This window comes from Humulus lupulus, chromosome 8, assembly GCF_963169125.1.
Source record: "Humulus lupulus chromosome 8, drHumLupu1.1, whole genome shotgun sequence".
Classification (NCBI taxonomy): Eukaryota; Viridiplantae; Streptophyta; class Magnoliopsida; order Rosales; family Cannabaceae; genus Humulus; species Humulus lupulus.
In genome coordinates, this window is record NC_084800.1 from 75032615 (window position 1) to 75049855 (window position 17241).

Consider the following 17241-nt stretch of genomic DNA (forward strand, 5'->3'; position numbering starts at 1 on the left):
TTTGAGGTAGCCGTCAAGTCTGTGTCCTCGAACAATGGCAGATACCATAGTCTTCCACAGTGAAAAATTGTTTCGATCAAGTTTGAGTGCAAAGGGTTGATTCAGGGCACTTCCGAAATGAGGTATGGCTGTGTTTGGGGTCTGAGTTTCGGTAGTGTTTGAGGACTGTGGTTGTGGGGTTGTTCCAGTAGCTGCGGAACCACTGCTGTGTGGTGTAGTTTCGCCGGTCGACATGACGAACGTCTGGCCAGGCTCTTGATACCAACTTAAAAAAATGATATAACACAGTATTTTTGAGTAACTGCAGCACGGTGACAGTGGCTGCTGTGTATATTGATATTTATAGAGCCAGAATACAATATGGAGAACATTCTAGAGAATGACAGCACACAAAAGAAATCTGTTCCAAAAAATTAGGGATTTTCTAACAAACTAATGATAGGATGTCAGATTATATATTAATGCATTAAATACAATGATTATGTACTATAATTCTATTTCCTAACATAAGAATGAAGAATATCGCACTTTGAATTTTCAGTCAAAATTTAATAATGATTTTCTCCCCATTTCAACTTGGATGGCTAATTTTGATGTTACAAATAAGACAACATAGTCATAATATCATAGTACTTAAATTTCGTAGGCTGATACTAACAATCCAAATTTTATGCGTAGTATAGTGTAAAGTCATGCATATGACGTGTGTTCAATTTGATGTTTGACTGTTAAGTTTGACAAACAGATAGTTTGCAAAAAATCTAGTCTGGAGTAGACAAAAAAGTGCCTAATAATGTTAAAAATCTATTAGAAAAAGTTAAAAATATTTCTTATTACTTTCATTTTCATGGGAACCTTATTTATAATTAAAGTGCCTTTTGAATGCAAATGCTTATTTGAGAGAGTCAGAGAACCAATGGATGAGAAATTTAAGTAGAAGACAATCTTAAACATAGAAAATAATCCCAAGTTGTGAACTTGTGATAAAATATGTCCACGTCTAGTTGACTTGTAGAATAGTCCACAATAGTTTTCGATGATTGCCCCCGTACTCACTAGAAAACAAACAGAAATATTTATTAACCATCTTATTAAATTTCACTAGATTTCATTATTATTTTTTACTATTCTTGGCTTTTATGACCAGTTTTGAATTTCCTTTCTTATACTAACATCGCAACCATGTCTTTCTATCCACAGGTATAGACAGAGGACAAGGGAACTGTGACTCCAAACACCATGGAAGAACTGAAGGAAAATGGATTCGACAATTCTCAGAAAGAGCTTGATGCTGGTGCTATGTTTGTCCTCAAGTCAAAAGGTCAGTGAGTACTAGTTGTGTGTGTGTGTGTGTGTGCAGAATCTAGACTGTACCACAACTCTTTTGGTCAATAAAAACTTTTGTTGTCCACAAAAACCAGTCCAGCAGTAGTACTTCCTCAATTCTAATGTCACAAATTATGGTATTAACCGTTATTACAGATTTTCTTTGCTAATATGTTGTTATTTTTCACACACCACTGACTTTTCTCTTCTATCTTTTCATATAGTGAATCAATTCTAAGGAAAACATAATACCAAACGGTCTTTGAATTTGCCTCTATGATCACTTGACCATTAAGTTAAGATAACTTTCATTAATGTGCAGGGTCATGGGTTCACTGTGGGTATCACTTGACAAATTCAATAGCGGCCCCAGTCCTTCTAAGTCTGCCATTTGCGTTGGGGTTGCTGGGTTGGGTTGGAGGAGTCCTTTGCCTGACTTTGGCTGCCCTGGTTACTTTCTATGCCTACAATCTCTTGTCTTTGGTTCTTGAGCACCATGCAAACCAAGGACGCCGCCTGCTTCGGTTTCGAGACATGGCTACGGACATTTTAGGTGAGTTTCCATTTAAATTTTTGGAAGAATTGCTCATAATCTAGCTAATATGGTACCAATATCAGAAAGAAGCCATTGGCTTAAGCCCATAATCTGTCTCTAATTTATGATCACTAATATCTTCATCACCAAGTCACATGGGGATTATTCCTTCTTAAAATTTTGGTATGCCATTGTCATATCAGGTCCAGGATGGGGCAAATATTTTGTTGGGCCACTGCAATTAGGAATATGCTTTGGAATTGTAATTGCTAGCACACTTCTTGGAGGGCAGAGCCTTAAGGCAAGTATCTAACTATACTTGGTCATAAGTTTATATTACTTGGTAGGTTATATTAATAAGATGGGATTTTCTTTTGGCAGTTCATTTACTTGCTGGCAAATCCAAATGGGGAAATGAAGCTTTACCACTTTATTATCATGTTTGGAAGTGTAGTTTTGGTTTTGGCTCAAATGCCATCCTTCCACTCCTTAAGGCATATTAACCTCATTTCTCTACTCCTTTGCCTTGCTTACAGCGCTTGTGCCGCCGCCGGTTCTGTAAATATTGGTAAGAACTCAAGACACACATGCGGCCATGTTTCTCAACATCAAATCAGAACTCAAGTCATGTTTGATGAACACAGGATATTCCAAGGATGCACCTAGAAGAGACTACTCTGTTAAAGGAAGCGAAAAGGACCGAATTTTCGGAACCTTCAATGCCATTTCAATAATTGCTACCGCATATGCCAGTGGAATCATACCTGAAATTCAGGTACTTAGTTAAGATACTCTTAATTGCTAGTGTGGTGATCTTTGTTAAGAGTAGAAGTAATACTGATATGTGACTACTTAATTTGCAGGCAACAATAGCACCCCCAGTGCAAGGGAAAATGTTCAAAGGGCTATGTGTGTGTTACAGTGTGATAGCACTAACATATTTCAGCGTGGGAATATCTGGATACTGGGCCTTTGGAAACCAAGCTCAAGGAACAATTTTAGCCAACTTCATGGGGGTTGATAAGCCTTTGCTTCCTACTTGGTTTCTTGTCATCACCAATGCCTTTGCTGTTACACAAGTTTTGGCTGTGACTTTGGTAAGTATATAGATATTTTTATTAGAAAATTGCATCTAAGTCCCACTAAAAAAAAATCATATAGCCCCTCACCACAAATTTTGGCCACTCCATTGACAGGTAAGATAACGCACTTCTTGTCACCCCTTGCATACAAATAAAGTTTTCAGACTTGATATAAACTTTTTTTTTTTCACTTTCATCAACAAATATTTGTCCAGTTCTTTTGTTACCAAACTAACTGCAAGTCATTTTATGTACAGGTTTACTTGCAGCCAACAAATGAAGTGTTTGAGAATAAGTTTGCAGACCCAAAGATGGAGCAGTTCTCCACTCGAAACATCATTCCAAGGCTGATTTTCCGATCACTATCTGTTATTGTGGGAACTTTTTTTGCAGCGATGTTACCTTTCTTCGGAGATCTAATGGCACTGTTTGGTGCGTTTGGATGCATTCCTCTGGATTTTATACTGCCAATGATTTTCTACAATGTAACATTCAAGCCCTCAAAGCGTGGCCTCATATTTTGGATAAACTCAGTCATAGTGGCGGCTTCATTAGTTTTGGTAGGAGTTGGCTCTATAGCTTCTGTTAGGCAGATAGTTCTTGATGCCAAAACATATCGCTTATTTGCTAACATGTAAAATGTATTATAAGTTTTGTAACGTTCGTTAGTAAAAAACTTTTAAAATTATAAAGGAGTATGGTAAAGTGTATATTTTTCATTTGTCAAAACAAAAGGGTATTCTTTTGATAGTTCGTAGTTTTTCCACACATTCAATGCTATGTTGAACACTCTTCATAGAGCAAATCACATGGAGCATTGCTATAGGGTACCATGGTATCGAACAACACCTTAATATTGATTGGTGTAAATATTAAAATTTAGGCATAGCTGAAGAAAATTGATGTTGTTGGAGAATTTGGTTCTTTCTCTAGCTTTGTTACCCTCAAAATTCTATATCTCCAAGTTACGACCTGAGTCCTAGGCTGAGTTGTAAATCCATAACCTGGTGGATCAAATGTCAAATTTTGATCATTGTTGGAAAATCATTATTAATTCATTGTAAATAATCATTTAGTTTATACCATATAGTATCATAATTATAAGTTAAAAAATAATGTAATAACTCTTATAATTATATATAAATATATTGATGATAAAAACAAGATTATCTATCAGTATACATAGACCAATAATATCCTCACAATTATGTAATAATCAAACAATTAAATTTAATTAGTTATAAAATACCAAAATAATACTTAGCATTCATAATTCATCATTCCTAACTATTCATAGTTAATTAAGAGATACAAACCATAAGGTTCCAAATTAAATACATAAACAGTCTCTAGAAGAAAGGACTATAACCATAAATAGAACTAATGAAGCTAAAATCACATTGGTTCTACCAATAAATCACCTTATCCCCACTAACATCATTGGGTTCCTAGAAGGGGAGAGATATAGGGAATGAGCTTACAAAGCCCAGTAGAAAAACAACTAATATTAAATGACTAATAGTATAATAAAACCCCTGCATAGTTAGCTTTGAAAACAAAACATCTATCATCATGTATAAACTAAAAATAGAGAGAAACCACAAATAATCACAAGAGACAAACTACATGTGCACATCACTAAATCTCTAGTTTTCGATACCCATCATAGAAAAATGATATCATAATCCGGGTAGTCGTGCTTGATAACCACCATAATGGGTGGCTGAGATAACTTCATGTACATGTCCTAGGTTTTTATTGTTGGGGTTTTATGCTCGGTGTAAAATCAATTTTATATGTAAGCTCATTTCATTATCATTAAAGAATATAAATCAATTGATACACAAGCCTTGATCCTTCATATAGTATCCCAATCTCATTCTATTGTTGTAGCTTCAAGCATGTCCATAGAGAATGCTAGGAATAGAGATTTTTGGACAACAAATCTTCATTTGTGTCAAGCCTTGATCCTTCATACTGATAATTATGCAAATGCACAATCCATAAAACCCAAATGAGAGATAGCAAAAAGATGAAGAGAGAAAAGGGAAGCTAGAGTGTATTGCAAAATAGAGAGAAAAGTATTCTAGGTTACAAAACTAATAAACCAAGCCTTTTATATAAGGCAAAAGATATAAAATAACAATAATTAAGAAAAGACTAAAATACCCTCAAATAATAACTCTAACACCCCCCCCCCCCTTCAAATTCACGATGCAGCAACAATAAGCATCGAGAGTTTGCCAACTAGAAATTAAAAACGAGAAATAGAATGAGACTTAGTAAAGAAGTCAGCAATCTGTAAAGAAGAAGGAACAAAAGGCAAAGTGATAGTGACAAGCTTCAGGTGGAGACGAGTGAAGTGACAATCAATCTCAATGTGCTTGGTGCGTTCATGAAAAACTGAGTTGTGAGCAATCTGGATGGCACTCTGATTGTCACAATACATAAGAGTGGGTTGAGAATGACATACACCCATATCTACAAGCAGCCATCTTAACCAAACAATTTCTTTGGTAGTAGATGACATAGCGCGGTACTCTGCTTCAGTGGAAGATTGGGAGACAACAGTTTGTTTCTTACTTTTCCAAGAAATAAGAGAATCACCCAAAAAGATACAAAAACCAGTAACAGACTTCCGATCTGTGGGATCACGACCATGATCAGCATCAGATTATGCACGCAGCTCCAAGGAAGAAGTGGAGGGAAACAAAAGGCTTTAAAAGATAGTACCCCGAAGATACCTCAAAATGCGAAGAACAGCTGCCCAGTGAACAGTAGTAGGAGAGGCAACAAATTGACTAACAATGTGAACAACATATGCAATGTCGGGGCGAGTGATAGTGAGATAAACCAAACTGCCAACAATAGTGCGATACAAAGTAGGATCATGCAAGGGAGTGCCATCAGAAGGAGAATACTAAACATTGAGCTCAAAAGGAGTGGCAACTACTTTTGTATCTGTAAGACGAGCACGCTCAATAATGTCAGAAGTGTATTTTGACTGAGAAAGAAGATAGCATTTTGGGAAGAAGGCAACTTCAATACCCAGAAATACCAAAGAGGACCCAAATCCTTCATCTCAAACTGAGAAGCTAATTGAGACTTTAACACTGCAATTCCATCCAAATCATCACCAGTAACGATCATATCATCAACATATAAGGAAAGGAGAATACGACCTGCATTGGTACACTTAACAAATAGTGCTGAGTCATGATTACTTGAGAGAAACCCAAGAGAAGTAATAACATTGGAGAACTTTTCAAACCATGCTCGAGGAGCCTGTTTGAGACCATACAGAGCTTTCTTAAGCTTACAAACTTCTCCATGATTGTGAGGGACCCCAGGAGGAGGAACCATGTAGACCTCTTCATGTAAATCGCCATTCAAGAAAGCATTGTTAACATCCAACTGAGATATATTCCACTGACGAGCAGATGCAACTGCTATAAGAGCACGGACAGTAGTCATTTTTGCACAGGTGCAAAAGTTTCCTCAAAATCCATACCATACTGTTGAGAAAATCCCTTAGCTACCAATCTAGCTTTGTAGCGTTCAACAAACCCATCAGACTTGGTCTTGATTTTATAAACCCAATGAGAACCAATTGAATGTTTACCAGGAGGTAAAGATACCAAATCCCAAGTATCTGTCTTGTGCAAAGTTGAAAGTTCCTCATTCATAGCATGCTACCAAAGAGGGTCAGTAACTTCTTCTTTATAGGATAAAGGCTCAGAGATACAATGAATAGACGCTAAAAACGAAGTGAAAGGGGTAGAATAAGACGAATAAACAAAATGCGGTAGTTTAGTAGACTTACGAGTGCGCTGAGGATAACGAGGAGGATCTACAGTATCAGAAGGATCTAGAACAACTGTAGGCGGAGGTGTTTCAGAAATGTCAGCCTGTGAAATACCGGTATCAATAGCTCGAGACCTGCGAGAGTAATGAAGTGGAAAAGGGACTATAGGAGCAGGAGAAGATTCAGACTCTACAATTTGAGGAACTTGAGGAGAATAGGTACTTGTATGCTCACAAAAAGGATCAATATGAATAAGATCTGATTTGGTCAAGTTGTGAGTAGTGCCAGGAATAAAAAAGAAGGGTATATGCTCAAGAAAAACAACATGGCGAGATACATATCATTTTTGAGAAGTTGGATCAAAACAACGATATCCTTTTTGGCCATCACCATAACCAAGGAACACACAAAGTGCAGAGCGTGATGACAGTTTTGTACGCTCTACATTAGGACGAAGAACAAAGCAAGTAGAACTAAAGACTCTCAAAGAAGAATAATCAGGGATATGTCCATATAGTTTTTCAAAAGGGGACAAACCTGAAGTGATTGAAGATGGAATCTTATTAATAAGGTTGACTGCAGTGAGAACTACTTCTCCCCAAAACTGACTAGGCACAGATGAGGACAACAAAAGAGAACGAGCAGTTTCAATAATGTGTCTATGCTTTCTTTCAGTAACACCATTTTGTTCAGGGGTATCTATACAAGAAGTTTGATACACAGTTCCATCTAAAGCAAGCAAATTACAGAATTTATTTGAAGTATATTCACCACCTTGATCACATCTAAAACATTTAATAACAGAAGCATGTTGAGTTTTTACATAAGCTCGAAAACGATCATAAATATCATAGAAATCAGAACGACATTTCATTAGAAAAACCCAACAAAATCGAGTGTGATCATCAACAAAAGAGACATAATATCTAAACCCTCCTTTTGTAGCAATAGGAGAGGGTCCCCACACATCAGAATGAACTAAGTCAAAAGGTGCAACAGACATGAAGTACTTTTACTGAAAGGTAAAGCAGAAAATTTTGCAAGTTTACAACCACTACAATCAGAAATATCATGAACTTGCAAATCTCCTAAGGTTCTTGTAGAAGCTAAGAATCTTAAACGGGAAGCTGAAACATGACCAAGGCGAGAGTGCCATAAATAAAAACTAGACGATGATGGAGACAATCGAAAGGAAGACAAATCAACACTAGGAGCTGCAAATACTGGTAATCTCAGCTCATCCAAAACATATAAACCCCCCGCCTACGGCCGGTCCCAATCAGCTTCTGAGACTGCGAATCCTGCACATGACAAGAGGTAGAAGAAAAAGACACTAAGTAACTAGAATCACACAATTGACCAACAGATACAAGGTTTAGTGAAAGCTTAGGAATATGGTAAACATTAGGAAGTGATAAATGATGACTGGCAACAGAACCAACACCTGCTAATGGCATAGGAGTACCATCAGCAGTCATGACAGGCACAGATGATGCAGGACACAAGGAAACAAAAGATTTCGAATGTGGAGAAATATGGTGCAAGGCTCCAGAATCTAAAATCCATGTAGAGGATGTCATACCTGAAGAGCTAGTAGGGGGCTGACCTACCGAAGAAGAGGCGGACATGGCATGTGGATGCATGGTAAGAAACTTCTGAAACTGTTCTGAGAGGGCAGCAAGAGCAGGATTGGAAGATGAGGCCCCAAAATCATACGAGTCAGATGGAGGTACAGTAGCAGCGACATTAAATTGCGGAGGACGGTATGGTCGAGGTTGTGAGTGGTTGCCAAACTGTGGTTGGCTACCATAATGAGGCAGTTGATTACCGAATTGAGGAGGTCTGAGTTGATGTCTTTGTTGCTGAGGGGCACGATTTACTAATTTAGGGCACTGAGATTTCCAGTGACATTTTTGTTTGCAAAAGCTGCATTCATCAACTCCAACCTTTGTGTGAGGTTTATTCTCATGGTGAGTAAAGTGTCGAGGAGGAACTACCAAAACAGAGGGATTGGGTGCTGGGAGGATGCCTTTTCCTGCTTGAGACTTAAGATGAATTTCATCTGCCAATAGTTCACTGACTACTGAATCAACCGAAGGAAGTGGAGAACGATTCAAAATAGAGCCACAGAGTCCCTCAAAGTTATCACGAAGTGCCATAAAAAACTGAACCAATCGTTGTTCCTCCATACGAGCAATATATGGTGCAAAAGCTCGTAACTCTGCAGATTCAGTAAGGGCCAATTGATCCCATAGATCTGTCATAACTGAATAGAACTCTTGAATACTCACATCTTTCTATTCAAGAGCTCTAATATCTGATTCTAATTGATATTGCTTTGCAAAGTTAGACTGAGTATACAGCTTTGCAAGATGGTCCCAAACTTCCTTCGCTGTTTCATACTTGGCTAGTTGGGTACCTATGGAGTGCTCTACATAGTTGTTTATCCAAGTAATATTTTTTGAATTATCCACTTCCCAATTTTATAGCAAAGTTGCATAATTTGCTTTGTCATTTGTTGGTTTAACTAAAGTTCCAGAAACATAACCCCACATCTTTTTCCCTTTCAAATTTGTTTTCATCACATAGTTCCAATAAGAATAATTCTTTCCATCTAACCTCACACTAATGGATTGAAGGGAATCATCTCTATTACTTGCCATTTCAGAAACAAAGAACAAATTTCCAAATGCTATCTCAAACAAAAGTTCCCAAATTCTGCAATCTGACGAAACCCTAAAATTTCAGAATGAACACGAAAATCACATACCGAGTTACTGCAAAGATGCTTCGACCTAGTTTGCTGCAATACGAAGAAGACTCAAGCCAAAAGCTATGGTTACGCTTAAGGAATTCAATTCCGTAAACCCTTCTTTGATACCATGATAATTATGCAAAGACACAATCCATAAAACCCAAATGAGAGATAGCAAAAAGATGAAGAGAGAAAAGGGAAGCTAGAGTGTATTGCAAAATAGAGAGAAAATTATTCTAGGTTACAAAACTAATAAACCAAGCCTTTTATATAAGGCAAAAGATATAAAATAACAATAATTAAGAAAAGACTAAAATACCCTCAAATAATAACTCTAACACATACAAGCCAAGCTTTCTTGATGAAGTTTTTGGAGAAAACTAGTAATCTTGGAGCTAGAGAGAGAGGTCTTCTTTTAGAGAGAGAGAGAGAGAGGTGAGTGATCAATCCATCAATTAACTCATATAAACCCTTATATAGTATAGGACCCTCATTAGGCTCAACCAATGAGATTAGAGCATTTGAATTTGAGTTTTGGAGATTATTTACGTAACTGTACGGACTTTTTGTAACAGCCCAGGGCGACACATAACCTGGTTTGTCTCAGCCAAGGGTTTCAAGCTTTCAGTGACGCGTCATCTTCTAGGGGTGACGCATTGTCGACGTCTCTGTTTTGGCACTCCAAGACTTGTCTTAAAACACATCCAATTCTCCTAAACTTCTCGAGTACTCTTATATACTCCAAATAAACATTTTGAACCTAAAATGTTGATTTATAAATGTCTATACTGAAAGTCAACTTTCACATGTTGAATTTTGTGAAATCGTTATTGTTTTAGCACCTCTTTGTGCCTAAACAATTTCACCATGTATTTAACTAATCTCAACAATGGTAATTAGCACCTGTCTCATTAGTAGATCATTTATAGAGGGCTGAATGTCGATAATGTTTGTGACAATAGATAACGTATTTACATTTGGTGTTATGTGAATTCAAGAGTGCAATTCTTAGTCTACATTTGGTTGTGACAATGGATAACATATTTACATTTGGTGTAACATATTTACATTTGGTGTAAAATGTTCTGTGAATTCAAGAGTGCAATTCTGAGTGAAGTCACGGTGAATTAATAAGGTGGTGAAATTATTCGTAAATAATTCATGGTAACTTATTGGAGCTTGACTTAATGGATCCATGGTCTCCGCATCACATTTGAGTAAATCATCTAGAATGTCTCAATTAATTGATTTAATTATCAATTAGGATTTTTAAAGCTGACTAGGTCAATTTTGGAGAATTTTATAGAGATATGTGATTTAGAGAATAAAAGAGAATATTTGGCGGAGTGCTCAGGATCCAAATCAATTCAATTACCCCGAACCAATCCAAATTAATCCAATTACAAAAAGTTGGATATCCAATTATAATTGGATTGGAATGAATTTGAAAAGTTGGATGTTAATTGGATTGGGTCGCTTGGCGAATGAGACTATGAAAATCCAACTAGGAATCAATCCAATCCAATTACAATTAATATATATTATATATAAATATATTTAATTGGATTTTTGTTGTTTTTGGACGCTATATTAGTATTTTGGAGATGTTGTTGTTATTGTGTTCATATTTTGTTACCATCTAAGTACTTTAGTTATTGGTTAATTTTGACACATTACTTTTAAATTTGAATGGTTGTGTTGTAAACTTAATATTTCGACGACTTAATATGGTAATTGTAAGGACTTCATTTAGTATTATTGCTAAATAGTGTTTAGTTTTTTGCATGATTTCTTTTGTATGCTTTTTTTTTTTATTTGTTAACTTCTTTCATAATAAAACTTAGGTTCAAAGATAAAATAACTGATCCAACCCAATTAAAAATCCAATTATAATTGGTGTACCTTACTTCCTTAGAGTCATTACTAAGTGAGTTAAAAATGTGTCATTAGCTCGTTAATCGAGGTTTTAGGTTAAAAGTGTGACTAAACTAAAATAACATTCGTTTAAAGACATTAAGTATAAAAATGTGGTCATTCATTTAAATCATAAAGATTTATACATTTGGATCCCAAAATACTGTTTAGAAAATTCATTGCAACTCAAAGTTATAATTAAGGTTGACCTAGGCGACAAAACAACTATTACAGTACATTTTCCCAAAAATAACCCTGGTCGTGGCAGCTAGGCAGGCCGAACATGTACCGGTCACTCCACGCTCGCTGTACTCATGGTTGGTCGACATTTCCCTTGCCTTTACCTACACCATAGAGTACCCATGAGCCGAAGCCCAGCAAGAAAACTCAACACAAAACATATAACATATGCATAATTATCCACAGCATACAACAAAACAGCCAACGGGCTAAATTCTACCAGGCCATGGGTTCGCGGTCTTCACTGAGAGGGTGGCTCCTGCACCCTAGGAGGGTCTCACCCTAACGGCTTGCTCAGCGTGCTCAATGCCGATTCTGGCCCCTTGCTGTACCCGACCTCTTGCCATTCTTGGTCTTTGTTGTTCCCGACATTCATTGTACACTCACAAGCATGCACCACATAGCATAATATTCACAGATATTTAAACACATGATCTTTATTTATTTTCATGTAGTTCTAATATTAAACAAATTAATATGAGATAACCTAGAACATGTTTCTAAAATTGAATTCAAAGAGAAACAATGATAAGAATACTTACAGTATACGCAGCGGATTGAATGAGTCATTCCTACAGTTTTTCTAACCCTTGTGTCCTTTCTGTCGCAGAGTATTATCAAGAAACTGAACTGATCTTCAATTTTCTTCACAGCCTTCCAAAGTATCCTTAGAATCACCTAGACTAGAGTGGGCAATTCTCAACACATGAGATAAATACAGAGAGAATAAGAGAAAATAATAATAAGAGGCTTATAAAAGGACTTGTGTTTAGAGAGAATCTAAAAAACTATCAGAAACTTGTGTTTTTTACTTCTGAACTTCTTTGTTTTCATCTCTCACTTAGCACTCCTTTTATAGACTCAATTAGGTCATTTAGTTTAATTAAAAAAATCAATAGAATAATAGCCAATTTGAAGCCCTAGGTCGAAATTATCATGGGGTTTAGGCCCGTGAAATTTCTCATTTGATTATAAGCTCATTGGACTTAAAATCAAGGCATGTATTATTTTCTATTGATTTAATTAATTAAATAATTATTTAAATCATTTATCAACTTAATTATATATAATTTGAACCTTGATTTAAACTTATTTATTAATTTAGATACCAATATATCTTAATTAATAAATCTGCCATAATTTCTCTTTTCTTCTCTAAATTACATAACTCTATGAAACTATCCAAAATTGACCTGGTCAACTTTGATAATTCTAATTGATAATTAAATCAATTAATTGAGACTATCTAGATGATTTTATCCAAGGTACAATGGGGACCATGGGCCTATGAAATCAAGCTCCAATAAGTTATCTCTAACAAATAAATTTACTAACTTATTAATTCTTCATGACTCCACTAAAGACTTGGAATTTGACTCTTGAATTCATAGAACACTTTATAACAAATATAGACATGCTATTAATTATCATGTTTACAACCATAATTGTCACTCAATCCTCTATAGACGGTCTACAATGAGATGGGACTAAAATACTGTTTTACCCCTCAATGTATTTTATCCTTAAAACACTTAGTTCCTTGTAAATGATATTTCAGTAAACTAATTCAATTACTGAAATGAGATCTCTATCATTTAGCACCTTGAACCAAACTAAAAGGAAACCATCATTTCACTTCTTAATCAGAAGCTATAGATGTTATATCTATGATTAACACTCCCACTCAATTATACTACCGAGCTCCCAATAGGTAAGTATGGGCTAGTCCGTAGGGTAAGCTGGTAATGAACAAGTCAAATAACTCAAATAATACAATCAGTTAGAATATTAACCACTCATAATTGAGATTGAATTGACCTATGGTCAACTATATGATATGACTAGAATAGATAATAACGGTATGTTTACTTATCTTATCAACTGTTGTTGTGCAAAAATAGATACTAAGTGCAAGTGTACACTGTCAACAAGTAATAAGGTGATAAGAACCCAATATCGCATCCACAAGGATTGTTTTTAAGCTAAAAATTGTGAAACTAAAGTCTAGAAAAATGATTAAAAATAAAAGAACCAAACTCAAATTAAATTGGAAGTTGATTTTTATATGCAATTAAAAATAACTAACAGATGAATTTAAAATCTAAATTAATGGGATGCAATATGAAAATCAGTTGATAATGAAATGGTAAGTTAGGATAATTAACTCCCCCTATTATGCAATTACAGGAAACAATGCTATGAAAATGTTGTGGCACGCTGACAGTTTACTAATCAAGAATTCTAATCAAGTCCATAAGTTTCTGTCGAAATCAAATGGGTTTAACTCTCTAATTAAATTACTTATGTCTAAGCCAATTTAATTTCAAGAATTTCATATCAAGCACCAATTCTATGAGATTATGCAAGGCAAAGATATATGTCTATACCCTCACAAAATTAAAATCAAAGAAATTAATCTTGCATTATTCAAGTCTTTTGTCCAATAATTATAATCCTTTTCAGCTATCTTAACTATTTCAATCATTTACTTAAGGTGATTAAGCAATAGTAAATATTAAGCATGAAAATTACTTGAATGAATAAACCTCAATTAGCATTAAGCATCAATAGCAAAGTTCCACAATTGCATAACAAAGTTTCTTAATTATCCTAACTTAAAGAGAATTAGTTCATAGCTTTAAACACAAAATAACCCAACTTATAATCATCCATAAATCAAAATAAAATGCAAGAAATAATTAAGTTCTAAGAGAGAAGGGGAAGAAAAGCAAGCCAAGAATATTATGGAGTGTCCCCCAAATAACCCTTCTCTTTTTGTCTTCTTCCTTAGAATCCTCTCTCTCTTTCCTTCTTTCTTCTTTTAATGGCTGCCAAAATGGGTATTTTCTTCTTGCGCCAGGCGCCTGCCCCTCTTTTCTGTCTATTGCTTCTTACCCCTAAAAGAAAAGATGATGATAGTCCATTTAGTCACATGAGCTAGGGCTCTCTATTCACGTGCAAGCCCTCATTTTGTCTCTTTCTCCACCTTTTTGGACCACCAATTAATAAAAGCCCAACTTTTCAGCCCAACCTTCAGCCAAAAAAAAATACATTTTAATGAAATGCAAAGGCCTCAATAATTTATGAGGTGGAAGACCAAAACATGTGAAATTCCTTAATGCTGCCTGAACGAAATTCTGTGAAAATGCTGCAGTAATCTGATCATTTATTTCTCCATTCAAGCTCCAATTCTTCTCTACAGTTTCCACTAGATCTCTTGCCCAACTTCATAAACAAACATAGCATTTATGAGCCTCTTTTCATCAATTTACAAGCATTAACATTTAATAGCTCTAATTAGCAAATTAACAAAAACTACATTTAATATAATTGTAAATCACTTGAGAGACACAATTTTTGCTCAAAATTTTAGTTTAACAATGGTAAAATAACTCTATATCCTAGAGTTATCAACTGTCAATATCGATCCTGTTTGATGTAACAAATACATCCGATCTTATCTACTTTGCTAATGTTCTAGAAAGAACATAACACCACAATGTGTAAGTAGATCATATCGTAGATTGGCAAGTTAGTGTAAATCATGTGCACTGACTAATCTTAGGACTAACTTATTTTGAACATATAATCATATTTATATTCCACTCTGATTACGTCACTATAAATACGATTAGCTATATGCTCGGGATTTGATAGAAGTTTATATTAAACAAATAATCATGAAAATAAAACATGTGAGCAAAGTGATTGACCAAGTAAAAAAATAATTTCTATTCTTTTATTGATAATAAAATGAGATTACAAAGAAATTGGGTTTTAATTAGGGCATAAATGTTAGAGAATATATATTTATACTCAATGGAAATGTGGAAAAACCAAAATACAACTCTATGCAAAAATACAATAGACAAGATAATGTGGATTAAAGAAATATTACAACTCAATTGCTCAAAATACAAGTAAATATAAAGAGGTAGAAGAAGAAGATTACAAACTCAAAACAATAATAATACAAGTAAATAAGATCAACAAGATCAAAAGAATGAAAATAAAACCAATAAAAAGAACAAACTCTCACACAACCAAAGTGTAGAGTAGTGGGGATCACCAACTTGAACAAGGTTCAAAACCTTTGTCCAAAAGCTTATTTCCCTTTATTCTCTAAGCACTAAGGGAACTCTCAAGGAAATAGCTCTCTGGAATAATCATGCCTCAAGGTGTATTTTTCAGCCAAGTGCTTTGTGGATGAAAAATGGTGTATCTTACAAGTGAGCTTTAGGCTTCTATTTATAGAGTTTTGAAATACCCTTTGAATTTAAAATTCCACCAACCCCCATGGCTGTTGCCAATGATTAATTGGATGTTTATGGAATTAAAATAGAGATTTGGGAGTTATTTGGTTGTTGGAAACGTTCAAAATTGGATAAAATCAAAGTTTGGAAAATGTTGTCAGCCGCTGTAATGACCCACTAATCTAGACTATTTGGACCATTAACGAAACTATACATAAATCTTTCATTTTTACGAAAATACCATAATTTATTGAGTAACTTGCAAAATAAGAGTTATTTACAAATAAACAGAATGCTAAGAAGGATTTGGGATCCCATTGTCTTTAAAAACAAAACATGATTTAAATAAAAAGAATTACATAAGAAAATGCGGAAAAATACATATAAAACCATAGAAATTAAAAGGAGACTACATCCTCGAATCGAATAACGCTCGGACCCTTGACTCCATTCATCATCGATACACATCCTCCAAGCGTCACGAATCTTACCGCCTCTAAAGCTTATTTCCTGCACATAAACAGAGAGGAATGAGCCTAATGCCCAGCAAGGAAAATCTAACACATAGTCATAAACATAAACATAATTTCATAATAACGTAAAGACATATCATAACACATAATTCACTTATTATAATGGCCATTATTACTTGGGGTCCCATAGACTAAACAAGCTTATGCCCATGAGATTAGTGGGGTCCTACCAGCTAAATAAGCTTATGCCCACAATCTTTTTGGGGTCTTGTTAGTCAAATAGGGCATATGCCCAAGCCTACAACATACACATCAATAACATATTCATAACATATGAAAACATAACACATAAAATAGCATAAACATAAACATATAGATTCTAGCCTATTTTCCTTACCAAAGTTACCGGGATAAAATGGACTGAGTTGGGACTTTTTGGAACACTCCTAAAACCATAATGAACAAGAGTGAGTCTAAAGAAAGGAGATGAAATGAAAGAGAATAGGAAGACTAAACCATTAAAAGAAAATATGCTTACCACAACTTAAGTGCTTAAGAACTTGGATTCCCTAACCAAAATAAGAATGAGGCTAGGAAATTGAGTAGAAGACTAAGAGAAAGGAAACATAATACAGAAAGAAACTAGAGTTTTGGTTACCTCAAAGATTTGCAAGATCAATCTAACCTCCACCGAAATACTATAGAACTCACTTCCCAAAGTGTTTGATAAGCTTATGATGTTTAAGCTTATAGTTTTTCCCCAAACCAGGTGTTTACACTCTCACACTCACTTAACACTAGCAGCTTCTGAACTTAGAGCAAATGGTGAATAATGGCTGGGTACTAGGTCCTATTTAT

The 17241-nt window shown here is 35.1% G+C and overlaps 1 protein-coding gene across 1 annotated transcript; it reads left to right on the forward strand.

The window, feature by feature from the left end:
• The first annotated feature begins 1124 nt into the window (after nt 1-1124).
• On the forward strand, nt 1125-3653 carry LOC133797831 (GABA transporter 1-like). The gene is made up of 7 exons (XM_062235909.1): nt 1125-1321; nt 1649-1879; nt 2065-2162; nt 2243-2429; nt 2506-2636; nt 2725-2958; nt 3201-3653. The coding sequence occupies exons 1-7, from the start codon at nt 1240-1242 to the stop codon at nt 3579-3581; spliced, it is 1344 nt and encodes a 447-aa protein (XP_062091893.1). The 5' UTR covers nt 1125-1239; the 3' UTR covers nt 3582-3653.
• Nucleotides 3654-17241: the final 13588 nt, after the last annotated feature.

What these genes read in the sequence shown, in the direction of transcription:
- LOC133797831 (XM_062235909.1), top strand. Translation starts at nt 1,240, where the DNA reads ATGGAAGAACTGAAGGAAAATGGATTCGACAATTCTCAGAAAGAGCTT. An exon ending in CATGGCTACGGACATTTTAG is followed by an intron (nt 1,880 to 2,064) that starts GTGAGTTTCCAT and finishes TTGTCATATCAG; the next exon opens with GTCCAGGATGGGGCAAATAT. An exon ending in GAATCATACCTGAAATTCAG is followed by an intron (nt 2,637 to 2,724) that starts GTACTTAGTTAA and finishes CTTAATTTGCAG; the next exon opens with GCAACAATAGCACCCCCAGT.